Source organism: Nakaseomyces glabratus, chromosome G, assembly GCF_010111755.1.
Source record: "Nakaseomyces glabratus chromosome G, complete sequence".
NCBI lineage: Eukaryota > Fungi > Ascomycota > Saccharomycetes > Saccharomycetales > Saccharomycetaceae > Nakaseomyces > Nakaseomyces glabratus.
This window is the reverse complement of record NC_088957.1, coordinates 942,040-969,605: the sequence shown is the minus strand read 5'-3', so window position 1 is coordinate 969,605 and position 27,566 is coordinate 942,040. Positions and strand designations below refer to the sequence as shown.

The 27,566-nt window shown below is 37.6% G+C and overlaps 11 protein-coding genes across 11 annotated transcripts; 3 read left to right on the top strand and 8 right to left on the bottom strand.

Annotated features, from left to right (window-relative positions):
* Window positions 1–131: 131 nt before the first annotated feature.
* GDB1 (bifunctional 4-alpha-glucanotransferase/amylo-alpha-1,6-glucosidase) lies at window positions 132–4,718 on the bottom strand (the record flags this gene model as incomplete). Its single annotated transcript, XM_446794.1, has 1 exon — window positions 132–4,718. One exon carries the CDS (start codon window positions 4,716–4,718, stop codon window positions 132–134), a length of 4,587 nt encoding a protein of 1,528 aa, XP_446794.1.
* Window positions 4,719–5,595: 877 nt separating this feature from the next.
* DPM1 (dolichyl-phosphate beta-D-mannosyltransferase) lies at window positions 5,596–6,393 on the bottom strand (the record flags this gene model as incomplete). Its single annotated transcript, XM_446793.1, has 1 exon — window positions 5,596–6,393. The coding sequence occupies one exon, from the start codon at window positions 6,391–6,393 to the stop codon at window positions 5,596–5,598; it is 798 nt and encodes a 265-aa protein (XP_446793.1).
* Window positions 6,394–7,095: 702 nt separating this feature from the next.
* Window positions 7,096–7,356, bottom strand: SMX3 (mRNA splicing protein SMX3; the record flags this gene model as incomplete). The annotated part of the gene is made up of 1 exon (XM_446792.1): window positions 7,096–7,356. One exon carries the CDS (start codon window positions 7,354–7,356, stop codon window positions 7,096–7,098), a length of 261 nt encoding a protein of 86 aa, XP_446792.1.
* Window positions 7,357–7,935: 579 nt separating this feature from the next.
* SEC23 (GTPase-activating protein SEC23) lies at window positions 7,936–10,197 on the top strand (the record flags this gene model as incomplete). The annotated part of the gene is made up of 1 exon (XM_446791.1): window positions 7,936–10,197. One exon carries the CDS (start codon window positions 7,936–7,938, stop codon window positions 10,195–10,197), a length of 2,262 nt encoding a protein of 753 aa, XP_446791.1.
* A 145-nt stretch (window positions 10,198–10,342) lies between these two features.
* AOS1 (E1 ubiquitin-activating protein AOS1) lies at window positions 10,343–11,353 on the bottom strand (the record flags this gene model as incomplete). The annotated part of the gene is made up of 1 exon (XM_446790.1): window positions 10,343–11,353. The coding sequence occupies one exon, from the start codon at window positions 11,351–11,353 to the stop codon at window positions 10,343–10,345; it is 1,011 nt and encodes a 336-aa protein (XP_446790.1).
* A 510-nt stretch (window positions 11,354–11,863) lies between these two features.
* Window positions 11,864–13,798, top strand: HDA3 (Hda3p; the record flags this gene model as incomplete). The annotated part of the gene is made up of 1 exon (XM_446789.1): window positions 11,864–13,798. The coding sequence occupies one exon, from the start codon at window positions 11,864–11,866 to the stop codon at window positions 13,796–13,798; it is 1,935 nt and encodes a 644-aa protein (XP_446789.1).
* A 114-nt stretch (window positions 13,799–13,912) lies between these two features.
* On the bottom strand, window positions 13,913–15,415 carry PRP4 (U4/U6-U5 snRNP complex subunit PRP4; the record flags this gene model as incomplete). The annotated part of the gene is made up of 1 exon (XM_446788.1): window positions 13,913–15,415. The coding sequence occupies one exon, from the start codon at window positions 15,413–15,415 to the stop codon at window positions 13,913–13,915; it is 1,503 nt and encodes a 500-aa protein (XP_446788.1).
* Window positions 15,416–15,548: 133 nt separating this feature from the next.
* On the top strand, window positions 15,549–16,511 carry BET2 (Rab geranylgeranyltransferase BET2; the record flags this gene model as incomplete). The annotated part of the gene is made up of 1 exon (XM_446787.1): window positions 15,549–16,511. One exon carries the CDS (start codon window positions 15,549–15,551, stop codon window positions 16,509–16,511), a length of 963 nt encoding a protein of 320 aa, XP_446787.1.
* Window positions 16,512–16,623: 112 nt separating this feature from the next.
* DPB2 (DNA polymerase epsilon noncatalytic subunit) lies at window positions 16,624–18,783 on the bottom strand (the record flags this gene model as incomplete). Its single annotated transcript, XM_446786.1, has 1 exon — window positions 16,624–18,783. One exon carries the CDS (start codon window positions 18,781–18,783, stop codon window positions 16,624–16,626), a length of 2,160 nt encoding a protein of 719 aa, XP_446786.1.
* Window positions 18,784–20,043: 1,260 nt separating this feature from the next.
* SYC1 (cleavage polyadenylation factor subunit SYC1) lies at window positions 20,044–20,667 on the bottom strand (the record flags this gene model as incomplete). The annotated part of the gene is made up of 1 exon (XM_446785.1): window positions 20,044–20,667. The coding sequence occupies one exon, from the start codon at window positions 20,665–20,667 to the stop codon at window positions 20,044–20,046; it is 624 nt and encodes a 207-aa protein (XP_446785.1).
* A 723-nt stretch (window positions 20,668–21,390) lies between these two features.
* Window positions 21,391–25,662, bottom strand: GVI51_G09603 (uncharacterized protein; the record flags this gene model as incomplete). The annotated part of the gene is made up of 1 exon (XM_446784.1): window positions 21,391–25,662. One exon carries the CDS (start codon window positions 25,660–25,662, stop codon window positions 21,391–21,393), a length of 4,272 nt encoding a protein of 1,423 aa, XP_446784.1.
* Between the last annotated feature and the right edge of the window lie 1,904 nt (window positions 25,663–27,566).

The following is a 27,566-nucleotide window of genomic DNA, read 5'->3' as shown; positions in this document are numbered from 1 at the left end:
TTTTATTTTTTAGTTTTTCCAATATTTATAGTCTACGTTTTGAAGTCTTTGCTTCTCCTCTTGTACTATGGTTAGAAACCAGGAGACTAAATAACAAATCTAATACAAATACACATTTTCATTAATGCCATTCATTCCTCATAGGAAATCCAGAGGTCATAAAATAGATCCAGTAGACAGCCCGTACTCCACGCTTGTGTTGGACTTGAGTCATTACAAACTTCACCGTCTTTGTTTGTTAACTCAGCAAGACCAGCCCAAGGGCTGTTTTCAATCCATTCTCTATGCTTCAGCAGACGCGAGTACAATTTTCTGTACAGGTATGATGAAGGCTTTAGCTTTTTAGCACTGCCTTCTACCTGGCATTTGGGATTAGTCAAAAAGTTGAAATAATGATATGCTCTGATGAAGTACCCATAACACCAAACCCATTCAGGACCTTGGTGGTAATTTCTACCCTTAGAAGTAGCAAAGTCATCACTATCTTCACCATTATTATAATATGGTCTGTAGTTGTAATCACTTGGGTCCAAAGTACGCATACCAACTGGGCCTCTCAAAACTTGATCTGCAAGCTCAATAGCACCAGCTGCATAGTCAGGAGTAAATAATTCAGGTGCGACAACCATAGCGATTGTAAAGTTTGGTCTGAATTGGTAATCTTCATATGGTTTTCCAGAGCGGTACAAATCCTTATATATACCTCTTCTGTTTATAATAGTTGCATCAATTTCAAACTTATTATCGTCCTCCTTATTCTTAGGAACATAGAAACATCTTTCAAAGTTCTCCTGCAGTAAATCATTCCAAGAAGAAAGTGATATTTTAGAACCATCAGGTTTAGTAACCTCAGTATACTTGAATTTGCCATCTTTGCTTAATTGCAAAACAAATCTCAAACAACTCTTCAACAATCCATTAATTTCAACGGCAGCTCCATCTCTTGGTGTACCTGGAACCCCGACCGAGTTAGCCTTTTCACTTTCACCCATTTTGTCCATCCAAGTACCACAGTTAAATTGGGAACCACCATGAATTAGCCCAGTTTCCCAATCTACATTAACTTCGACATTGAAGCCTTCATCTTTCATAACCCTATCCAAATTAGGACCGGCATTGGCTTCTCTGTATTTAATGCCGCCAGCATGTCTATTCAATATTTCATAGATTATTTCTTCGATTGTACTCGAATAACTAAATGCTTTTGGATCATCATATGGTATATATTCATCATCAAGTGGGAATCTTCTAGTGACTTTTTCTTGAAGAAGTGATACCCCTCCTGGGACTATAGTAACATAATCTTGGATAGCCTGAACAAAGAACCATGCTGCATCACGTGCATTATATCTAGGATTTCTGCCAGCATCAAGAAGATTAGGAATCAAACCATGCTTCAAAGTCTTAGCAAATGCTAAAATGTGCTCCTTCGCTTCTTCATATCGACCTGTAGTTAATAAAAGTCCTCTCAAAGAAATGAACACATCTCTACCCCAGCATCTCATGTAATTGGTACTGAAATGTGGAAGACCTGCAGCCATAGCGGCTATATTCTGATCAGGGAGAATTGAAGTAGACTTCATAGCAGATACCATTTGTATCGAAGTCATGGCTAAACTTTGAACAAAGACAGTAGATTTGCCAACATTATCTGACATTAACTGCATAGCACGTAACCTGCAACATCCATACATAATACCAACAACTAGAGCGAAGAAACTTGGAACAAGATAGCTTGGCAATTGCTTGATCCTTTCCATTCTACTTCTCAACCATTCTTGAACTTCAGCAACACCTTCCTTGTCTTTGTATAAATCCAATCTGTTGACGACGTAATCTACAGCCCAATGGCCGTTACGCAAGTTGTTACTCAAAGGATGAGCTAGATCATTGTAAAAGATAATTTTACGTAATATGCTTACCCAACCTTGTAAACCACAATAAACAGGTTTACCATAATCAGGAATGTCATAAGCACCAGACCTTCCTTCACTGTAGTCATATTCCTCTTGTTCAGCACGATACAAAACGTAATTGATGGATTCCAAGGAAAGCTTTTCCGTAGCCTTGATAGCCCCAGATCTGATAAAGTGGTCTAAGGAGTCATCAATACCAAGTTGCTGGGTTTCAAATATGACAATTGAGCCCTGGGGGAAATCTTGGGGCAATAGAATACTGGTTTCTTTGGTGTTCTCATCGAAACCAATGTCAAATCCAGTCAATTCCCTTAACTTGGTTGGAATACCCTCAATTATTTCGTCTGATATTGGTGCATCCCCTGTTCTTTCCAGTGAAAATGCAGCTTTGAAAGTAGCCTTAGTTTGACTTAACTTGATTCTTGGCAACATTTGGTCTCCAGACGAATGGAATTTGGTTCTAGCCACTAAATACCAACCCTTACCATTTTTGGCATTAGTACGATGGAATGTAATGTATTGACCATCGTGATGAACATGCATTTCCGAGTCTTCGATATCTACGGCCTCTGATGCAATCTCTTCCCTCATATTGTTCAACAAAGTTTTAACTTTACTAATACCAGTGTTTTCAGCGCAAGAATATGTTCTCTTTTCCTGAACCAAATCTAGCAACTGTGGGAACACTTCATCGTATCCATATACAGAGCCAATGGCAGAAGAACAGAATGCAACCAAGGCAGCATTTGGAAGTGTGTCCTCCACGGTCCTTTTTTGATTTGGTGTTTCATTGTCATGAGTGCAATCCATAAAGAGCGCGTGAGGTGGAGTTGCCGTTAGAGTCTTTGGTATCATAATTTCTGACACACATTTAACAGAGTGATCATCCGGGTTGTAGGCACAATACTCTTCGTCTATTTTCACATCAGCTGGATATGGGAAATCATCTAATGGAACAAATTTGTAAGATCCAATTGGTCTACCACCATGCCTGTGTACTAGACGAGATAATTCTTCTTCTGACCAAGCTTGCATTGCTTCTCTGATTAGCGATGAAATACCTAAACGTTCGACAAACAAGCAATCCATTGCCTCGGAGCCGGAGAATAACTCTGCAACCACGTATAAGTTAGGGTTTACCCTTCTAGCAACATCTAGGAAATACTGTCCAACATGTAAAGGTGTGGAGTGACAATTATCGATTCTGAAACCATTAAAAATTCTTGCGTTCATTTCAACATACTTACTCATTCTTTCCCATAGATATGGAGAATCAGATGGACCTTTACCATATCTTAACTTTACACAATCACCCCACACAATAACTTCTCTTCTTAAGTAAGCCTTTGATTGAGACGAGGCAAAGTCAACTAGCGGGTTACCATCCCATATCCAACCGTTGTTTGCTAAGGCATATTCTTCACCATCTTTAGCTTTGAATCTAGTGAAATATGGTTCTGATAATGGCAACTTTTTCGTAATTGGGCCTTGTTTTGGGCCATGGTCATCAATTCTCAAATACTTGATTCTGTTGAATAATTGTTCCAACACTTCATTTATATCGTCGTCGTACTCTTTGTAAAATGGCAAATTGATGTCATTAAGGATCTTAGTGGCCAACTCTTCGATACCATTATTGTAATCTTCAGAGTGTAACTTTTTTAAAATAGCTGCAAATTTATCTATGTTAATTTTGTTTGAACCTCTTTCACCCAGCGATCCAAAACCTGGCTCAGTAGCGTTATCTCTTACGAATTGAGCTAAGTTTGTGGAATCATCCTTGCTAGGAATATTGTCATCAGACCATGACTTCGAATTGCCCCATTTTTCACGGAGTTCAGAAACAGTTTGTTTCACGTCGACTACATAGAATTCCCACAATTTCAATTCTCCAATCACATGTTCTTTGATACCATCCATTACTTTTATTAAGTCGTCAACAGTCTTCAGATCAACTGGATAGCCTAAGGCCTCCATTTGTTCGCTAAAATCTAGCAATTTCTTGTCTAGTTCGATAGCGCTGATTAGATGAGGTGAAGTCTTGTGGTTGTAACCAGCTTCTGGGTGATCTAGAAGCCACTGAGAGTTGTTCGCGGTATGGTTGAAGACTATATCAGTCAACGACAGAATGTTGTGTTCAGTTCTCAGACGTTCCACCATATCGGCAACTTCTTTTTCGCTTTTGAATACTGTGGGGTCGAATTCTAATTGGTCGTATATGGAATATGGTGAGTTTGACTCACCTCTATGTTGCAATGGGGTAAAATGTATCATGTTGTATTTCTTGCTTGCGACTCTTGCGAATACTTTTTCCCAGTCCTTTATAGTAGGTCCCATCCATTTGGAGACGACACTCTGCATTGCAATTGAGTTCAATGGGATGAATTTATCGTTCACGGACAAGATTGGGAGCACTACGAAGTAGAACTTCCTTGTGGTTTCCAGCTCGTCTTTGTCGTTCTTGAAGGACAAGTAAAAGCAGTAAGTACCAGGCACGTAGATGTCGAGGTCGATATGGTCGTCCTCGTGGAAGCTGGTCTTGATGATCTTCTTGTAGAACTTCTCTCTATCGAACTGGGTCGAGAAGTCCGGTGGACAATTGGTCCAGATAAGACCGTCACGGGTCACTGGCGAGCCCGCTGGAATAGCCAGTTTCACGGTGTACACCGGCATATCACCGAGCTTCTTACCTTGTGGCAGTGGCAGCGATGGCAGCGTCAACACACCTTGTCCGTAAGAACAACTGGTGACTGGCTCACCGCTATCAGACAACCGCAACAGTAAAGTCCTGTGTGCGCTCATTTTCTCTTGCTTCTTTTCACTGTAAATAAAGAAAGAAATAACTCAATTGAAAAAGTTATTATTCAGTAATATTAACAGACTAAAAATTTCGGCGGCTAACCAGGGAAAAAAAGAGGATCTGGAAGAGAAAGGAAAAAGACGTCGAAAGCCTCGAGGGTATTTATACTCGCGGCTTGTCAGAAGAAGAAGGGGGGGGGAGGAGTGGGAGTGGTAGCGAAAGGAAGAGATGAGATGCAAGTTACGCAGACAAGGAGCGGGAGGGAGCGGAGGGAGGGAATAGCGCATGGATAGCAATAGTTGACACAGAAAAGCCAGTACAAAACACCAAAAGTGTGATTCAGATGCAAGCGGATCTGTTGACAAAACCACAAGCACAACAGCAAAAGGACCTTCCTTCACAGAGAAGAGCCAAAGGAGAGACTTGCGAACTGCACATGTTACTGGGTTAGATGAAAGGGAAATGGGTTTTGTCCCCGGTAAAGAGCCTAGGAAACGGGGAGGGAGGAGGAGGGAGATTAGCGGGAAGCCGATCTAAAGTGTATTAGAAATCCCCTTTTTTAAATGTGTTCTACTGGTGTCTTAGTGGTCCTGTGGGAAGTCGACAACCGAGGGAGGAATGTGCAGGGGTGTGGAAAGGGGGGTAGAGGGCCTGGGCCTTCCTGGCTTTCCACCCCTATATTATAATGTTTTGTACGTATAGGTCACGCTATGCGTATTGTGTGATATTACTATTTGAATACCATAGAGTAACGTATAGTAAATAGCCAGGATACATATTGATTCATGTAACTATGTGTGTTTGTGTATGTGTATATACAAATTTAAAAAACCAGTGAAGGAGGGAAGAAAGTTAGGAACGCTATACTAACCTTTCTACTTAGAATAGTAAGGAGCGTAGTTTCAGTAGGATGTAAAGAGCCAGTAGCACTGCGATGGCGAAGACTGCGATCAAAGTGTTGGCACCGTACTTGAAAACGTACAATTCTTTCAATTGTTCGAGGTACTGGATGATAACTTTGCCGCTCAGTTTGGACTCACCTTCGACTCTGACACCGAAGGAGAATGGGATCTCGCCAATTGGCTCGTTGGCTGGAAGAGGCAGCTTGGCCAATAGCTCTAGGGCAATCTTGAAACCTTGGGAGTTGATATCCTGGGGGTTGGCCTTAGTCAAGTACTTCTTTTGCAGGCCGAAGAAACCACTCATTGGGTCAGAAGCGGTAGTCAATGGTCTGGCCATCATTCTAGCGGTGGAGGAGATAACACGACGGTGCAATGGCCAGTCCTTGTCAATGCCGACACCTGGAGCGTATCTGGTACCTAGCACGAATGGGTGCTTTCTCAAGGAGTCGAACAAGCTTGGGACACTCTCTGGTGGATGTTGCAAATCAGCATCCATACAAATCAAGTACTCACCCTTAGCTTCGTGGAACCCCTTTAGCACAGCACTGGATAGACCACGTTCATCAGTTCTGACAATGATTCTGACATTGTAACCTTGCTTATGTAGAGCTTCAACTTCTTCAACGGAACCGTCCTGAGAGTTGTCATCGACAAAGATCAACTCAGTGATCTTAGAGCCCTCGTTGCCTAAAGCAGCAAATAGTCTGGTGGTCAATGGCTTGATGTTTAGCTTCTCATGGTATGCTGGAACAATAACAGAGTTTTCAATAGACATCTTCTTTTTTCTTTTAATGTGAGTAAGGAAGTGAAGTAGTAATGGGTTGAGTGTGGGGATTTATATAATAAGCAATTGTATAAAGTATAAAAGAAAAAAAAATGTTGAATTTATGCCAATCGCAAGCCAAATTAGTTTAATTCAACATACAGCAAGAATCATCGCGTCAGTCATCCCAGTAACTATTCTAACGTGTTGTTGCTTCGATCATCGAACACAATATTTCGAAATTTTTTTCTTTCTTGTCAGCATTTCCACTTTGTCACTCAAGGGTCTCTCGATGCAAATCTCTTCCATTTCGCATTGTTACATTCCATTGCAATAGCAAAATCTATTTTCAGTACAATATCGTCATCTAATATATAATACATTTATATCTGTAGTAAAAACAGTGTGCATGTCTGCGGTGTGCTTGAAACATTTCAATATACAATTTTAAAGAGTTATTAGTTTTGAAACTTTGTCGTCACCACCAGCCATATGTGTACTAAGTATTTTTGGACTGTACCATCGACAAATTCTCTGTGTCGCAAGCTCGATAAATACAGCTAAATCTGGAGCGACTTCTGTACAGAACAAACCTTACATTCATGGACCGGTCATTATGCGGTGGGCCCTGACATGCTCAAAGTCCATTGTTCAGAGCAACTATGTCTTGAACATCACTTACGTCAATTTTCCATCATTCTTGTCTTATCTTGTTCATGCATTGGTATCTTCCTTTGACAGATCTTCACCTATGTATAGTACGTTATTACAACGAATGAACAATTCACCTAATGTGCCTTTGAGTTCACCAGCCACATACTCCTGGGCATCTCGAAGCTGTAAATTGAAATAATTGTCTGTAGAAACAAGCACACCACGATATTGGGTCTTGTTAAATTTTAACGTTACTACAATAGGCTTATCCACCAAATCTTTCAGAAATGGTTTGGGGTTGATTGGTGTAAAATCACTCATATTGCTGTAACAGTTGTGTTTATTTTAATTTCCCTAAATAAGTGAAACTGCCTTAGCGTCTGTCACAATTAGTTCTCCAGTGCAACGAGAGTGTAATTAATTCTTGAATGGCTTATCAATAATGTAACCGTTTCAACAGAGCCTGTTATCGAATGTGATCCTACTAACTATAAATATCTCTATACCTCATTATTGTACGCATCAAGATCGTCTAACTCTCAGCAGAAATTTCAATCTTGCAGGCTCGTCTTAATTTTTTTTTGCAAAAATCTGAATTTGTCGCACGCAAATCATTAAAGTCGAAAGTTGAAAATATTGGAAATACTTGTCAAGAAATACAGATGATCGATCTGATATCAAGAAACAGTCATCCATTACCATTGATCATTGAGAATATATACTTAACGTCTTATCTCTAGAATCTGCTGACTCTTCAGAAACTCTCCTGTTTGTTTTATTTCTTCACTGCCCACTTTGCATCTCCTGGAAGTTTCTATTTTATTTGATTCCAATATCCATATTAAACTAATTTGTCCTAATTGAAACGGTATAGTTTTTGATTATTACATCTCGAACATCATGGATTTTGACACCAATGAGGACCTTAACGGTGTTCGTTTTGCTTGGAACGTGTTCCCATCATCCAAAACTGATGCCATGCAAAATGTCGTACCATTGGGTTGTATGTACACACCATTGAAAGAGATTGAGGGTCTGAATGTTGTTGATTATAACCCTGTGGTTTGTGCTGGCCCACACTGTAAAGCTATTTTGAACCCTTACTGTATGATTGATCCGAGAAGCAACTCTTGGACATGTTCGATATGTAAATCAAGAAATCATTTGCCTACACAATACCATAACTTGAGTCAAGAAAACATCCCAATTGAGTTACAACAAACAACAGTTGAATACTTGACTACAAAGCCTGTTCAAGTACCACCTATTTTCCTTTTTGTTGTTGATATTACTACTGAGCCCGATAACTTGCAGGCCCTAAAGGAATCGATCACCGCTTCGTTATCTTTATTACCAGCAAATGCATTAATTGGTTTAATTACTTATGGTAAAGTAGTACAACTTCATGATTTCTCGAACGATACCATTGCTAGATGTAATGTTTTCAAAGGTGACAAGGATTACCAGTTAGAACCGTTAGTTGAAATGTTGACAGGTCAAAAGATGACTGGGTCGATACCAAACACTCAAGTAACTCCATTTTCACTAAACAGATTCTTTCTACCTTTGGAACAGATTGAGTTTAGATTCATTCAGGTTCTTGAAAGTCTAAGTCAGGATGAGTGGTCAGTTAAGCCGGGTGAAAGACCATTAAGAGCAACCGGTTCGGCATTAAACATCGCATCTTTGCTTCTACAAGGTTGCTATAAGAATAATGCAGCAAGAATAATCGTATTCTCTTCTGGGCCTGATACCATCAACCCGGGGTTGATTGTCGATTTAGAGCTAAAGAATCCTATCAGATCACATCACGATATCGATTCAGGTAATGCAGTACACTATAAGAAGGCAATGAAATACTATAATACCTTAGCTGATAGAATTAGTGAAAATGGCCATACTGTTGACTTGTTCTCAGGTTGTTATGATCAAATTGGTATGTCTGAGATGAGAAAACTAACTGATCGTACCGGTGGTGTTTTGTTATTGACTGACTCATTTTCAACAGCAATTTTTAAGCAGTCATATTTAAGACTATTTGCAAAGGATGAAGATGATTACATGAAAATGAGTTTCAGTGCAAAGTTCCAGGTTAAGTCCAGTAAAGAACTGAAAGTACAAGGTCTGATTGGCCACGCCTCAGCTGTCAAGAAAACAAGTGCCACCAATATTAGTGATACAACCATCGGTATCGGAGGAACTTCTACATGGACAATGGGATCTCTATTACCTCAACACACATATGCAGTATTTTTTGATATAGCTAGCAATGGGCCAACACCAGTGACTGGCGATAATCAGCAACTGGCTTATATTCAATTTATTACAAACTACCAACACTCTTCAGGAACAATAAGGACCAGAGTTACAACTGTTGCAAATCAATTACAATCATTTGGCTCGCCATTAATTGCAGCTTCGTTCGATCAAGAAGCAGCTGCAGTCTTGATATCCAGAATAGCCGTTCATAAAGCAGAAACTGAGGAGGGACCTGATGTGATCAAATGGATTGATCGTACTTTAATCAAATTATGTCAAAAGTATGCTGACTATAATAAAAATGACCCTAGCTCCTTCAGGCTAGCAGGTAATTTTTCGCTTTTCCCTCAATTTATGTACTACCTGAGGAGATCTCAATTTTTGAGTGTGTTCAATAATTCTCCTGATGAGACAGCATTTTATAGACACATTTTCACAAGAGAGGATACGACCAATTCATTAATCATGATTCAGCCAACGTTGACAAGCTTCTCAATGGAATCAGAACCGGAGCCTGTGTTGTTAGATTCGCTATCTGTTAAAGCAGACACTATATTACTTTTGGATACCTTCTTTTACATTTTAATATACCATGGTGAAACAATTGCTCAGTGGAGAAAAGCAGGCTATCAAGATGACCCTCAGTATGCTGATTTCAAAGAGCTTTTGGAAGAGCCTAAGCTTGAAGCAGCAGAGCTTCTGGTTGATAGATTTCCATTGCCAAGATTCATTGATACAGAAGCTGGTGGTTCTCAAGCAAGATTTTTATTGTCGAAGTTGAATCCATCAGACAGTTATCAAAATATGAACTCAGCTGGTGCTACTATTGTTTTGACTGACGATATATCTTTACAAAACTTTATGTTGCATTTACAGCAATCTGTTGTAAATACCCAGAAATGATTTGACAATAAGGACTCTAAATAACGACTTTTTAGAAGTATATAATCTATGAAATAAGTGATTAAATGAGATTAAACTATCTCATAGTTTTATGCGAGATAACAGTGAAAGAAGGTAGGCGTTAATTACAACGACTTGATAGGAATTAGAACTCAAATATGGGCATATCAAGAGTGATACCATCAAATACTATAAAATTGTTCAGCGGAGATTGTCTTTTCCCAAGAATGTTTATAACATCCTGGGCAACAGCACCTCCTATAACAGAAGCCACAGGTGTGAATTCTACCCCTTGCTGTTTAATGAACTGCTCCAAATAATCGTCCTTAATAGTTGTGAATTCTAGGCCCAATTGTTTGCATGTTTTTAGCAGTTCTTCCTTAAACTGTTCAGTATTGGTTGGATTTGTAAGCTTTAGTTGTGTGAATGTTAATGGTAATATATTAGTTGCACGTTTTTTTTGTTTATTTGTTAGTAAACCATTTAATGTTGCAGATTTCAGAATGCTGGATAACGGCAAATATGTATTTCTCGTCGTAATTATATCCATTACCCTATCATCATCTTCACGTTCATCAATTTTAATAATTTCTCTACGCTCGCTTATAGAACCTAGTTTAACGCCAGAGGTGTTCCCATGGATTTTCTCATCGACAGCGTCAAATGAAATAAGATCCACAAATATGTATGCAAACATCCCATTTGAGCCAGTCAAGTATAGTGGGATATTTAGTGCCCTGCACTTACTGTTCAAGGATTCTCTTTGAAAAAAATCAAGTTCAGTTCCAATAATTATATTAAATTGTTTGTAAAAGTCATCGGTCTTTGATTTTAAATCAGCAGAATCAAAAACTAAATTAACCCTAGGGTTCATATCCTGTAATCTATCTGATACAGCTTCTACTCTTTTCTTACCTACATCATTTGCAGTCAGAAAAAATTGGGATCCAAGATCCGTTTCATTCACTATGTGGCTATCCAATACAGTCAAGTGCCCAATACCGCTGAGAACTATGTTCTTAGCTACTTCTGTACCAATTGATCCAATATTTACTAGCAATACTTTGGCAATACGCATATTAGTCTGAGCGGCCAAACCCCAAAGTCTAATCTGTCTGTCATATAATGCAATTTCATCCTCGCTTAATTTCTCCATCTTGTTGCGATGCTATATGATTTGGTATCCCAGAATAAAAATATCCCAAAGGTACAGATAAACAATATATGGGTACAATTTCCCAAATTCTATTATTAAGGATAGAACTATACTTTTCGTTGTTCCGTTGACCTAATCATTACTGCGTATCTACTAATATTCTTGTATGTTTTCCTAGATCTTTCATTTTTTTTTTCAGCTCAGAACGGGAACCTTTAATGATGAGCTTCTCGAGGAAAACTTAAGAATGCAAATAGCTGAATATAAAAAATAATACAGCTTCTTAAATTAATGTTCCAAGATTGAGACTAAGCCTTATCTATTTTGGTGTGTTATTTAATATCATTTTGGTTTCTATCAAGTTACTGTTTGAATTTTTTTTGATTGCTGAAGACACTTAAAACTGTTTGCCTGCTAATATTAGTGAATAGGTGTATATTTTGAATTTAGTGCTACGTTGAATCTAAAGTGTTTTAACTTAAAGTTTAATACAGAGGCGCTTGAATAGAAATGGATTTGTTAAAGATTTTGGATACCAAACCAGTTCCATCTATTGTTGATGCAAGGACGCTTGGTGTGAGTGGTAATACATCTGGAAATTATTGGCTACCTACTACAATGAGTCTCTACCAAAAGGAACTAACAGATCAAATAGTATCATTGCATTACTCTGATATATTACGTTATTTTGAAACGACAGATTACAAAGAGGATGTTATATTGGAGTCTATGAAAACATTATGCCACAACAGTGAGCTTGTTGCAACACATCCTTTTCTGCTTATCGATCATATGATGCCAAAATCTCTGGGGACTCGTGATATTCCAGGACATTTAGCGGAGAATAGTGGGAAGTTTCAGGTTATAAGGGACCTTATAAATTTAATACAAGAGTATGAAACTAATACTGCTATAGTCTGTCGACCAGGTCGTACTATGGATCTTGTTGAAGCACTATTATATGGCCATAAAGTTAATATAAGGCGTTATGATGGTCAAAGTATAAAACAAAACAAAAAGTCAAGAAACCACTCCTGTACATGTCATATATTTCCTTCAGCAGGTTGGGATAAAAGTAAATTTCCTCTTAAAACTGGGAATCAATTTGACATGCTACTAGCCGTTGACATATCTGTGGATACTACAACAGAAGAGATGAAGTCCATACTAAGACATGAAAGAGATCAAAGAACATTGGAAAAGCAAGCGCCAATTGTAAAGTTGATTACTATAAATTCTGTAGAGCATGGAATGCTATATTTTGGTAAGTTATATGATAAAAACAGCAATGATTACCTCGAAGCTCTAACGGCTGCTGTTGTTGTGTTAAGAGATAGAGTTGGTACGTTGCCACCAGATTTGAGGCCAGTATATTCTCAAAAATTAGTGTACCTCCTGGACTGGTTAGAAAACCCTAGCATCATATGGCCCTTACCTGATGTCTATCCGATAAAGAGGTATAACTCGATGGATGTCGAGAGGTCATTGCTAACAGAGGTTCACTTTAATCAAATAGATACAGCGCTTGAAAACGCATTTGCGAATTCAAAGAAAAGGGGTAGGTCTAAAAGTGATAAGAATAACGACGATAATGGAAGGAAGCAGAGCTTTTATCAATTAAAAAGAGTGAAAAACGATTATTCCACCAATCCACTAAAGCAAGGCATGACCCAGTTGACAGGTATAACTACAGCTGATGAAACTTCAAATTCAAACTACCATTTATCTAGTGGTATTCTGACCCATAAATTGATACAGTCTATCGATCAAATATACATTGATATAGATGAACAAAAAGAAGAACTCGGGTACTATTCAGATCACTCTGAATTGCATAAGAATCGTATTAAGTTTTTTGACGAAGAGCTAATCAAGGTTAAAGATATGTACGACACGTCCAAAAGTAAAATTCAGATGAATTTGAGTCAAGTCAATGATCAAGATCATATTCAAAAAGAACTTTATGAAAAACTGGAGAAGTTGAACGCAGAAATTGATTCCATCAGTAAAAAAATAAACTCTGAAGGTGGAAAGAAGGCTGAGATTTTAGTTCTATTAAACACACATAAAGAGCTGATGGAAAATGTAAGATATGAGGAAAAAAACATTGAGTCATATAATACAGAAAGACAATACATGGAGCAGGAACTCGAAAGGGCTAATAATGCGTACGACGAAAACGAAAAGGAGACAATTAAAATTACAGATGAACTTAAAAATAAAAAGCATCAATTTAGGACTGATTATTCGAACACCGAACCGGAAGAGCAAAAAATAAATATAAGAATTAATGATATAAAACAAAGCATTGTTGAAGAAGCGGGCGTCCTACATAAATTGGAAGGTCGCTTAGAGCAAGTATTGAAATCTCTACACAACATGCCACCCTCCAGGGTACGAACTTCCACCGTAGTCAATGGTAATAAGAGATCTAAGAAATCATAATCCAAGAGCCACAGAATTATGTACGTTTTTCTTTATCAACTTTAGATAAGATAATATTTGTAGTTAAGTGGTATTAGGTTCCCTTTAGCTAGTGGTGTATTTAATAAAGTATGATTAATCGGTACTTACGGTAGACCAATGTTTGACTGACCTGTCCCATCCTCCACTTATCAAGTTTTTATTATTCTTGTCTATATCAAATGTCAGTACTTTGTCCGCATGACCTATTAGTGATGATACCTTGAGATAATTATCTTTCGAGTAAACGAATATAGATCTGTCATATCCAGATGATATAAGATTGTGGTCATTAGCCTTATCAAATTTTAAGGATGTGACTATACTTTTATGTTCAGTTATTTTTGTCAGTTTATCTGATTTTCTGAGGTCCCAAATTGTTATAACACCATCTCCTCCACCAGTGGCCAACGTATGTCCATCAATCGACCAATCCATGCAATAGATAGTTTTTGCATGACCTTGTAACTGGGATACTGCTTTTCCAGATCTTAAATCCCATATTATTGCAGTTTTATCTGTTCCTGCGGTACTCACCAATGCGCCGTCAGCCTGAAAAGCTAAGCAATACAACTCTTTTGAGTGGCCTTCCTGCAGTAGTAATTGCTTTTGTTTCTCTATATCCCAAAGTCTCCAAGTTGAATCGAATGAACTAGTACCAATGAATTTTCCTGATGGGTGTACTTGCAAATCGGTAATTCTCCCTTCATGGCCACCAATACTGTTTGATGTAATGAACTCTCCATCAGACCTATTGCTAACAGTAATTAAATGATCCTCTCCACCAGTGATAAGAACAGAGTCGTTGGAAGTCCAAGCTATGCCACCAACTTTGCCATCATGGTTCTGTAGAGTTTGAGTAACTTCTAAAGTATTTGAATCAATTATACTGACTTCCCCATTCCAGCTTCCGCTGGCCACATAGTTCCCGTTATTACAGAATGTTACAGTCGAAATGGGTCTAGTGGAAACAACTTGTGTAGCCAGTAGATCGAATGAACACCAATATTTATTTGCAGCTCGCCGTTTATTTAACACATTTTGTATGCTATAGGTTTGAGAAATAGTCTTTTGGGCTGCTATTCTTTTGTTAGCTCTAGCTATCGAATTTTTCAGTATATATTGCCTTGCAGATATCAGGTCTTTGCTCGCAGGAGTATAAAATTCTTCATCATCTTCATCCTCAGTAAATTGTGTAATCTCCTTCTTATAACGCTTATCTCGCCATTGTTGGAACAACTGACGTTTCAACTCATCTTCCATTAATAACTCAGCTAATCGAAGCCTCCTCCCATAATCATCTTCTTTATCAATCGTGCCAGACTCTCCAATATATTCTAGAGCGTCAATCACATCATCAGGTGCTGTAGGTATCACATTGACTAGCTCATTTCTTTGAAATTGGTACTTTTGTAAAATGGTGGCAGCAGACTCGCCAGTATTGGGGTCTTTAAATTCGAGGTCGACCTTTATGTCGCGGATATTACTCATATCTAATTTTATATACCAAGTCTCTATGTCCTTTGTTTTATGACTATTTAAGTTTAATTGTGAATAGTAATTGCTACCACAAATATCACTACTTGTGTTGCAGCTCATCGCATTTTTTAAAGCTCATCGAGAAACATAAAAGCATCAAAAAATAAGGAAATAAAAACATGTTGCCTTCACCTGTATCAATATCTAAATGAAAAATCTGATTAGGAACTCAAAGGCCAGTTTATAATCAAATATGGTAGAACTCTTAAAACAGAAGCATATTGAGTACATTGAATCATTGGATAAACGTAAAGAAGACTACGAATACTGGCTGTCCGAACACCTCAGGCTAAATGGAGTATATTGGGGGCTTACAGCTTTGTGTATCTTGGACTCAAAGAAGTCTTTTGATAAAGATGAGGTTGTCAAGTTTGTTTTGAGTTGTTGGGATGCGAGAACCGGTGGATTTGCTCCGTTTCCGAGGCATGATGCGCATCTATTAACCACCCTGTCAGGATTACAAATTTTAGTTACTTATGATTCATTAGACATTTTGACGTCAGAACAAAAGGATAAATGTTATGAATTCATAGTAAGCAATCAGTTGCCAGACGGATCCTTTCAAGGAGACCGATTTGGAGAAGTCGATTCTAGATTTGTGTATACTGCTTTGAGTTCATTATCGATCTTAGGAAGACTTAGTGAGGAAATCGTGGAGCCAGCAGTACAATTTATTGTAAGGTGTTATAACTTTGATGGTGGATTTTGCATGTCTCCAGGTGCAGAATCGCATGCTGCACAAGCTTTTTGTTGCTTGGGTGCCCTTGCTATTGTTGGTAGGTTAAATGTCTTTACTGACAGTCAAATTGAAGAAATAGGCTGGTGGCTTTGTGAGCGTCAAATTCCAGAAGGTGGTTTAAATGGTAGGCCTAGTAAACTCCCTGATGTCTGCTATAGTTGGTGGGTTTTATCTTCATTAGCAATAATAGGAAAGCTTGACTGGATAGATTATGATAAGCTACGCGAATTTATATTAGATAGTCAAGATCAAATAAAGGGTGGTATTAGTGATAGACCGGATAATGAAGTGGATGTTTATCATACTCTTTTTGGACTGGCTGGATTAAGTTTAATGGGATTTGATTCACTCATCGAGATAAACCCGGTGTATTGCATGCCACAAACTGTAGTGAACAAAATAAAAAATTACAGATAGACCGCATTTAGTGTTGCTCAATTTCATGCATTCTTGTTATCATTATATATATATATATAATATTAATCCCTGTATATGATACTAGTCTTAAATTACGGTGCTAAAATAAGCATTAAAAAAAGACTTCCTCTTGAGAAACAGATTTCAAATATGGTTGGAATTGAATATAACGAGCCTGTCTTTTGTGTATAAACTTACCTGGATTGATAGTTTTGCAACCATTGTAGGTTAAATCATATGCAGCAGACGACATATCAGCCAAAATCAATGTCGAAGGAATTGGGTATAACGTTAATGTATGATCCATATCCCATGATATTGGTCTAATTGAATCAACAAATGGAGATAAATGGCCTTGATCGAGGAGGGTTTTTACTACCTTTCGTGACTCCAAAACTTTGGCCGGAAGTTGTTGTTTTTCAGATATTATACGGTCGACAAGTATAGTTGTATCATCAATAGAATTATTTGCCATTTGCTCTTCTAATTCGGCTAGGTCTTCTGCCCGCTTGCTCTCAACAACTGGAAATAAAATTTGATGTCTTTTGCAGAGTTCTAGGAAATTATCTCTGAATAAAACAATTTCTTGTGAAAGATAAGCTATCCTTGTTGGATTAGACGCCCAGGTTATATTCTTGCAAATTTTGTTCATTCTTTTACTAAAATGTGTCGGTATTGAACTTTGAGGTAACGAGCCATTAGCACCTAGAGAACAAAGTGATACCCAAGGGTCGTGTGGCCCTGGTATCAGAACAACATGAGTATGGTTTATAATATTCTCGAATTGAGAAAGCATTTCTGCCAAAGAGTCGAAATTATTCTTGTATTCTGTAGTTGAACTAATGTTTTTACTTGACATTGCAGCATGAACAGGAAATGATGAAAAAGACCCGAAAAGTACGATAACAGTTGGTGCTTCTTGATCAAGCTTGGTAAATACCTTTTTCAGCCCATCCATTACGTGTTGATCGTCCAAGAATAAGTCACCACCGAGTAAAACAAACTTTTGATGTGTCAAATCTTGCTCAAGAAGATGTAGTCTAATTTTAATCTCGTTGTCTAATCTTGGTATATAGGAAGATTTTTCGGTGCCATGAATTCCTAATAAATCCAAATTACCAATATGATCCAAAGTCTTATCTCTTCTCTCACCAGGTGGGAATGTCATCGAGGTAACCGCAAATGTGTGGCCTACCGTGTAATATATACCTTCTGCTAGTACAATTGCTCCTGGGATGTAGAACAGCCCCGGAGATGGTAGTGTCTGGGAAATATCAATGTCTATAGATCCAGATGCATCTTCTAGAGACCATTGGCCTTTGGGATTCATTTTCAAAACTCCAAGAATCAAAAAATTCTGTCCGTCCCTACCTAGCAAGTTCTTTATCTGGGTTATGGATAAGCCCGTAGGAGTGTCATCTTGATTATTGTTATTTATGTTATTCTTCAATTGAATCATTGAGGATAAGGGATTGAATGTGTCGTGACTGCTTTGGAAACTTTCATTTCGAAGTAATCTATCTCTGGTTAGAAAGTACCTAGTTCTGAATAGATCAGTTTTTGCTTGTGCATTTGGGATTTTTAGCACTGATTTTAGTTGATCTTTTGGTGGTTGATAAAATATTTGTCTCTTAACTGGGTTATAGCTAAACTTCTTTTGGTCTGTTGTATTGATGATTCTAAAATAGTCTCTCCAGTTTAAGATTCTGTTATCGAATTCTTCCTCTGGTGTTTGATCTCTTGCTGGGCTGCTGATTTGATCTGATATTTCCTGGGCCATCGGCAGTTCTTCTTCATCAATCTGTGTCGCTTGTGATACAGGTATATCATCGATGGATTGATCTAATGGACCTTCGTCATTGTCCGATGGTGACGGACGTTTAGTTAAAAATCGGTCGATTGTAGTGGTTTTACCACCTCCATTGTTATAAGTTTTCGTCTTCGGTGGAATTGAAGCCATATTTTGTGATTCTTGCAAAGTTGCCTTTTCTCTTTCTTTCAGTTCATTTATGACATCTTTGACTCCAGTACTGTCGACAAAGAGGCCTCTCTCTTGTTGCTTCCAAACAGTTGCAAATACTTCAAGAAATTTGATCGTGTCTGGATTTCTCTTCCAATCCATTCCAAAAGTCGATCCAATAAAATCACTCAGTGCAGCCAGTCCATCAGATTTTATACTCAGTCCATATTTCTTCGATAATACTCTGTAGGCCATTGGTCTCAACAATGGCGGTTGGATCTTTGTCGGCAGCACTTTGCCTGATGTAAACATGTTTGACAGAGTTAAATGTGTTTAGATTATATATGAAGTTTTTGCTCAATTGTCTATTAACTAATGGTATGCCAGAGTTATGATATCAATGTATATCTCTATGTTTTCATAGACAATCTGTGGTAGAACTCAGTGATTTTCAAAGCACTCGGATTGAAATGCAGTGTTAGTTATTATAAACTTCGAAATCTCTTTTCTGATGTCAGATTGCTTTAATTGATAACGTCTATCTGATATCTTATAAATGAATTTATGTACTATTCACAGAATAACGTGAAGACAAGCATATGGTCTAAAACGATAATAATAGGTGACGGTAACTCGAAAGCATAGTTAACTCGCATGTTAGAAACGAGGTAAAACAAGCTCACCTAAAGACAATCAGGAACTGATGGTCCATGTAGACAAGTTGTGGTAGTAGTTTAGTCTAATGGCATGTGAACACATTGAGACTATTGCAAAAAACTTCGAAAACTTCGGAAATTTTCATGGTCATCACCTCTTGACGCGTTTTTCTATGTGACGCGTCATAATTGTAAAAATCACATGCTCCCGCAATTATGAAAGATAATAAGATGTCTTCCTACATGTTCGTTGTTTCTAACTCCAAATTGAGATAAATTCGCTTTAAAGCGGATAATAGGACAGTGTTTGTTGCTATGTGAACTATTGTTTCGGCTTATTGATCTAGCTATAGTGGCAAAATTATATAAGTTCCTGTACCTACTCTCATCTAGAGCAGTATTTTTAGTGTTATGCAGGCCTGAAAATCATAGGTGAATGGAAGCAATGTCGTATTCTTCAAAAGGTTTATTAAGTAAAAAAACTGCTTAATGGGACTGTAAGTACTTATTTGTCTTAGTTTATTAGTAATTAATGTATAAGGAGGGTGGGGTAAGTATATACTACCTTCAAAAAGAAGCTAGTTCTAAAAGAAAGCCTCGATATGATTTATAGAAGCCATTCTAATGCTAATAGGTGTGTTTCTTCATCAATACAGCTCTTAAAGTCTATTTTACAGCACATCTAACCGATATCTGCAATTTTACATTACTGAATGTTTTTTTAAGAAGCTCTTTTGTTACAGTGCGCTTCCTTGGCAACAATAAGAGCTCAAGAAAGGAAGCGCTACGGTTTTTTTGTAGTTTAATATACACAATTGAGTGTGTTACGGAGTATGGAAACTAATATTTTGATAACACAATATAGCAAATGGAGCTATTCTTTTTTGTTACAAGGAGTTTGTTATTTAGGTATATACTAACTTCCGATTAAAGGCCTTGAAAGCTGTTCTGCCACTCGTAAAACACCCTCGAGTCTACCTTTGAGTAATGAGGAGTCGCATTCGATAACCTTTAAATTGACTAGATCGACGTGCCCAGTCTTGTCGCCAACTTTTACTATGGCTTTTGTCCTTTCTTGCTCTTTGTAGCCGTCAGCTCCAAATTGTTCCTCCATTAATTCTTGGATGACTCTCAGTCTTTCGTTTTCATCTTTTACAACATTTGTGTCCTGAGAGATACTACTAGAGTCACAATTAGCGATTATAATGCTAACTATGCACTCGATTATAAAAAGGTCTAATCTATTGGGAGTATTTGATGGTTGAATTTCTTGTAACCATTTAAGCTTGAGTAAGTAGCTATGTGTGGATGACTGGTATTCTCTGTAGTCAATTATTACTTCATTTCCGATATATAGAATTCTATTGTCATCTTCATCCATTTCTATGGTTCTTTTATAGAGAAGGGAGTCTTTTAAATCGGATGTGTTTCGGCTTTCAAAGATTTCCATTAATCTTGGCTTTACAACATCATGTATAAGTGTGTCTATATTCACACCTTTCTCTGTAATTCGTAGAATCAAAGTATTTTGCTTGCTCATTCTTTTATTGGAAATTTGTCTTTAAATGGCTAATAACAACAATTTGTTGTCTCGAAGGTTCAAAACTCTTTTGGCAATGAGATCAAAAGAAACCAGAAGGATTATATCAATGGTAGAAATAGAAATGCCACTAGTACAGTCTTTAGAATAAGGATCACAATTCAAGTAAAAAAATATCTAGATCTACTGAAATGTACAAATGTGTGATAACCAAATGCAAATGTGAAAAGTTATGGAGGATCGAACAATAGATATATCACCGGTTGCAACTTGAAATTTGAGATATTAATTTACTTCTTGTTTATAGTCTTTCGCGCAGCCTTGCTGTGTAGTGTGTGTAATCAATTAATCCTATGGTGCTATCAACTAGCATCTATACTGACCAAATGTAAAGATAATCACTTGGATGTCATTCTTGGCAACTCGATTTCCAACATAAAAACATAGGGACATATAAATTCGTTTGATATGATAGTGACGTTAAGCTAAAGCCTAAGACCGAATTATAACTGTATAATACTTAGAAGAACTTTTACTATAAATTTTGTTATTAGTTTAAATGTATTATTACGATGCTATATTTTAAAGTAAAATAAGAGGAGGGGATGTTGTCGCTTATCCATGAAGCGGTCATGTTAAGATGTCATACCGTAATTATGGAGTAGTTACTGTCTGATAAGGTGATATTAAAGTCATTCCGTAGGAGATGTTCTAAGATTGAATCTAAAATAGCATCTCTGAGTATATTTCTGTACCGTCATTGTTTCCATCAGCATCTACTGATGGTGCCCCATTGTGTAGTAAAGAGCCCATGCTGGAAAATATATTCATGTTGTATCCATCGATATTACTATTGTTGCCATTATTGTTACTGGTTGGGTTGGAGCCATTACTAGTATCATTCCTTGCATCAGTTCCACTACTAAAAGTAATACCAGACATGTATCCATTTGCCATACTCCAAGCTGGAGTACCGCTTCTGCTTATGGTATTTTGCCCTCCAGTATTCGCATTACCAGAGGTAAATTCATTTGGTTTCTGAACGCTAGTCGTTTTGGTTTGTGACATTTCACCCGTGCTTTTGGAATTCAAGCCGTCATCTTCTGTATTCATGAATTCGACAACTGAGTCATTTGTCCAGGTTGAAATATTATTAATCATATCATGGGTACCATTACTAAACAGAATCATTCCATTTGTTTTATTGTTTGCAGTATTGGAGGATACATTCAAGATATTATTGTTAGGATTAGCCGAGGAATATGAAGTAGGATTTCCTGGTTGAGAAGTTTGGTTATTCGGAGTATGGGCACTAGTTACCGAATGCAAAGGTGACTGGTTATTAACAGAACTGCTATAATGCAGGTTAGGGTCGCGTTCCTCTTTTTTGGAAGAAGACACATTGGCATGAGGTGGATACGTCTCTGTCGTTAAAGGAGGTGAATTGGCACCTAATGATGCAGATGGGCTATTAATCAAAGTTGGGAATCCATTTTGGTTTCTAGCACCATTATTCATATTGAATCTGTTATCAGTGGATGGGTTAAATCCAAGTTGACCTGTAAAACTAGTAGAATGTCCAGCCTGTTCACTAGCAGAATTAGATTCTAGGCCATCATTTTCATATTTCAATGATGATAAATATGCTTGAAGATTTTGCTGTGCCAGGTGTTGCTGTAGGAACGCTTGTTGTTTAAATAAGTTCCAATCAAACGAAGTAGCATTAATAGGCTTCTGAACAATATATTCATTTATGACAGGTGAGCTTGTACCACTGCTATCCATACTTTTCACACTTTCTGTATTTCTTATCAAGTGAGTAGGTTCAGGACTGTTTTTTGATAAAAGGGATTGACTCTTTTCCTCGTTGCATTTGTTGTTTTCTTCCATTAACATTTCATTTTCTTCTATAAGTAGATGTGACAAACCCTTGGGAACAGTTGTTTTTTCCAGCACACCTTTTTGCATTTTGAGTTTTTCCTTCTCGGCATTATCAAGATCAACTTGAGAGTTTTCTACAAAACCAACATGCTCACTAGCTTGTCTTTTACCAAAAGTTCTATCAACAGCAGGTGGCATACCATTTTTGCTTATCATCATATCAGATGAAGTAGAGGAAATTTCATCATCAAGATCCGCTTTACTTTTTGTTTGATTTTTGGAATCTTCCTTTGACATATTAGATTTATTCCTAGGTTCATCTGAGTTTCCGCATACATCTGTGATTTGATTGCCTTTCCCTGTATTTCCTTTCTTCTTGTTTTGTTTCATATAGATTAATTCAGCTGAGTCAGGACCACAACGCTCGATAAGGTTGCCAACAGTGGCATTCATCAATTGATCGAAAGTATCACGGAAAATTTTAGCGAAGTGGGATCTTTCGGTCATCACATATAGACAAACTGAACACGCTCTCAGGTCGTCCATTGTCGAGAACAGACTAGCACTGACAAGAGGCCTGGTGTGTTTTGAAATATCACCTAATTTCCTTCTCTTTTCGTCATCGTAATTCCTAGCTAACCACATACAGTAAATTAACGTAACTCCAGCAACAAATACTGTATGTACAGCAGGCGTGGAATGACCAGTTACCGTTTTCTGATGAAAGATTTTGTAAAGTTGACAAATTTGTCCAGCAGAGGCTTGACATTCCCTGAAAAGCCTATCCTCTGGTCTGAGGACCTCTAAGAAAGGTTGGATTAATAATCTCACAGATCTATAATAATACAGTTTTAGGGTTTCATTCTCAAAATTTCTCAACTCGTTGCTCAAACAACCAGCTCTCCAAAGCTCTAGTTCATGAAATGCTCGTTTCACAACAGGGAGTTGTTTTTCAATCTCAGATTTATTGTTAGTCCTTCTTTCAGTTGCCGGTAGAATTTTTAAAACCTCAACAAAGTGTGACTCGATTCTTCTTAGCTTCAAAGATTGATTGATAAAATGGACTCCGCTTCTTCTTGGAGACGAAGTATTAAAAGTGCTATGTGTGAAGAATGAATTTTCGTCAAAAAATGGTACTTCTATTTCATTTTCATGAATTGTGTATGGTTTACCAACAGCAACACAAATCATCCTTTCTAATAAGTAAACACACCAGAATAATCTTAGTTTCTTACTTGCAAATTGGTCATTTGCGTGCCACTTATGCAATTGCAGTTTGTTTTTGCATATGTTCATAACGTCCTTGATAATTTCATACAAAAGCATGGAGTCGCTATCAGTACGAACTATGTATAATACAAGCAGAGTTGATAATTCTAGTTCCTGGACAGGAGTAAGTTTATTTCCACATCTAGTTATATGTCTAATAGCAGTTGAAAAATACCGTACTGGAGGTTGTCCCTTATATTTACCAGTTGTCATAGGTAGACATGCACTAATTGTGAAAACCATCCACATACGGCCACATGCAAAATGGAAGTTTGTCTCTGAATATGAATAAATTTGGTTTTTCAAATAGTTCTCATGAAATGTGTAGATTTCATCTTCATCTAAAAGTGGATATTTGAATTGCAATCTGGTGAAAAAGGTGTCTAAGAATGATCTCGATAGTTGCTCGTCAAACTCAAACGCAGGGTCATATGATAAGAACTCTTTAAGGTTATACTTTCCGAATATGCACTTCGAAAAATCGACTGAATCTAAGGAGTCCGAAGACAATGCCGGTATTGTATCCTTGTTTGTAGAATCTACCGGGGTTCCATTAGAAGTGTATGGTGATCTAATTGGATAAACATTAGAATGGTTCCCTTGCACAGGTGGCAGAGGTAGAATACCAGAATTTGGTGTAGCTATGGATGCTGTTGGAGTAGAAATAGCTGAAGATGGTTGCCCCAATGAATTGTTACCAGCTTGTGGTGAACCTGCAGCATTATTTTCTTTCTTAAGTTTCTTTTCAATGTCTTCTAAGTTTCCTATATCCCCAAGAAGATGGGAAATCTTCTTATATTGCTTGATTTTTTTCAAGTAGGCAGGAGAGTTTGGTTGTGTGTCTATAATTTTCTCCAGATATTTAAGTTTCTTTTCCAAGAATAATGTATATTCATCCTTGTCTTGATTCGTTTCATTTTTATTCTTCTTTTTCTTCGACTCATTTTTCTTAGCTACCTTTGTTAGAGAAACTGGTAAATTTATCCTTGAGGATTCGGATTCTGGGCACGATGCTACATATTGTTCATTTGAAGGGCTCCTTTGCATTGAAAAGTTGTTGTATTCCTGCTTCATCAAAGGTGTTGATAAAGGTGGTAAGCTTGTCTGCTTGGGGAGCATATTATTAGAGGTATGAATGTTATTCATTGAGCCATTACCATTTGAATATACATGCTGGAAATGCTGTAACGTGGTAGATGTGTTTGGTAAGGGAGAGTTTGGATTAGATGCATATGTCATCGAGTTATTGGAATCTGTATGATGTTCTTTATTAATGTAAGGCGAATGTATCTGGTGCACGATCGGACTTTGTTGTAGATGCATGTGTATAGAATCGTTAGCTCCATTATAAGGCATATTCATCATATGAGAATTATTCTGCATTGGCATATTTCTTCTATACATGGAATTCGCAACATGGGAGTTAGGTACTGGGAAGTTTTGGGAATCTATAACGTTTTGTAACTTAGATGCGTATTCGTGTGGATGTTGTGATTGTTCTGAACCCTTAACAGTAGAATTTTTAGCTTTCTTTGTTGATTTTGCTTTCGGTTTTGCAATTTTGTCGGGTTTTGATTGCGGTGTATTTGGGCTGCTAGCCGATGAGTTATTGCTAGAAGTGAAGTATCGAGCTGGTTGAACACACTTGACAGCAGCTTTGAGACAAGCTGTACAACTGGGAAGCTTGTGATCACACCTCTGTTTACGTCTTCTGCAAAGAAGGCATGATCTCGATCTACCTTTCTTGTCTTTCAGAAGAACATCCAATTTATCTCCCGCGAGTTCCAACTCTCTCTGAAACCTCTCTATGTTTTCTTCACTTACTGCTTTTTTAGGTCTTCCCATGGCTTATTTTGTGGCTATAGTATTATTAATTAATCAAGGTAACCAAAAAATTTTATTACTGTTTTCAAAATGGAATATATTCAAAGAAAAAAAAAAGATTAAAATAAAGATTAAGAAAAACAATTATTGTATCGTTTCTATATTGTGTTTGTACAGGTTTAGCTTCTTAGTCCTTGCAATGAAATGTGGGGTCAGATAGTAATTCTTGTGTGTCCTATCTCAGGAGTGCATTAATCTCTATATTGTCTTGGATGACTATGTATGTTAAAATTCTTGTGTTGTCTGATTTGTCTTTTCCTGTCCGGTAGGAAAATGCACTAGTTTTGCTCTGTTCTGACTTTATTGATGATGATTGTCTTCCTGTTTCCTGATAATGATAATGTAATCGGTTGTGTTACGTTTTGTAAAAATTGGAAAGCATAAAATACAGTAAATGACAAAACCGGAGAATACTAGCAGGTCAAAGGGAAGAATTCAAAATGGGTATATCAAGTATTATATATAATCGGATGTCAAAATATAGGAAAACAATTGATCGAGAACAATTAATAAAAAAAAAAATCAGAAAAAGAAAAAGCAAAAAAAAACCGTTAATTACGAAATGATAACAATTCTGAATGCTATGGCGGGGGACTCTTTCAAAGGGAAGATTCTCGTCTCTCCAAACTGCGTTAGCCAATAAACCCCGTTGCAAGTTCATTAATATTTATTGCATTTTGTTTCTTGTTTAGCAATTTACCAGTTACTTGTCTTGCTTTTTGGCAAGTAAAAACATTAATTGAAATTACTGTTTAAATGAATGGAAGAAGACAAAAAAAATTTGCAAGCTTAACAAGATAGTGTTGTACCCGTGTTTCTGTGTGGTGACTTCTTTCCCGCATTGTCTGCCCTCATTTGCGTAGCTCATCAGTGAAAGAGAGTTTTTCAAAAAAAAAAAAGAAAGAAGGAAGGCAACTGCCTCTTCGATTGTTCTCGGTGGGGAGGGCAGAAGTAAAGTAGTGTGTGAGTGCTGCTCTTTTTGTCTTTTACCTTTCTCCCACTCATACAATCCACGTCCTGTAGGAGTTGTTATGGCTCTGTGTGTTTTGTCATTGTAGAGTGTCTTTGTGTAGTTACTTACAGGAAGGACAGAATTCTCACGGCCATGGGCAACTGGATGGATCAGGTGGGGACGACCGGAACAGCCATTCCTGCTTGAGAGCAATCATTTGTATATGTGTGTTTGACAAAAAAGCTGGTATCTATCTTATTAGGCCTTCAACACATATTCTGCTCGACTACCTTCCTGAGCAGTGTTGTTTGGCCAAGAGTCTTGTTGAAGGGTCACGAAAGTACTTATGGAGCCACTCACTGGCTGCATGCAGTGCCTGGCAGAGCGGCAGTGTTGCCACTTTTCTACAATTAGGAAAAAAGAAAAGTTTGCAGCCAATTTTGTTTTTTCCCTTTCATCATTTTTCTGTACGCGTCTTTCTTAGCATCTTGTATATATCTTCCAACTCGGTCTTAATTCTCTTGTTGCCCTTCTAGAAGTTGTTTGTACTACGCTTTCTGTAGCAGAGATCTCAGGTAATCAGAAAACTGTAATTCTTAATTAAAGAAAAACCCAAAACTGCATTTCAGTAGATTCCACAGAATGTGGCGCGGGGGTTGAGGAATGAGCTTCCCTAGTCAAACTGCGTCTCCTTATTGAGATTAAACCCATTTCCTATGTCCCGTTGTACAACAAAAGAAATCTGCACGAACTTACAACTGTGAAAGTCGGGGGAGAGGAGGAGGGAAAGCGGAACATAAGAAAGCGGGTGCTCACTTGATGTTGCCAGCCCTGTCAGATGCTCACCGTAGCATTAGTCTTGAAAATGGTGTTTCTTAGCTTCTACCCTTGCGAATTTCTCTTTCCTGCAATT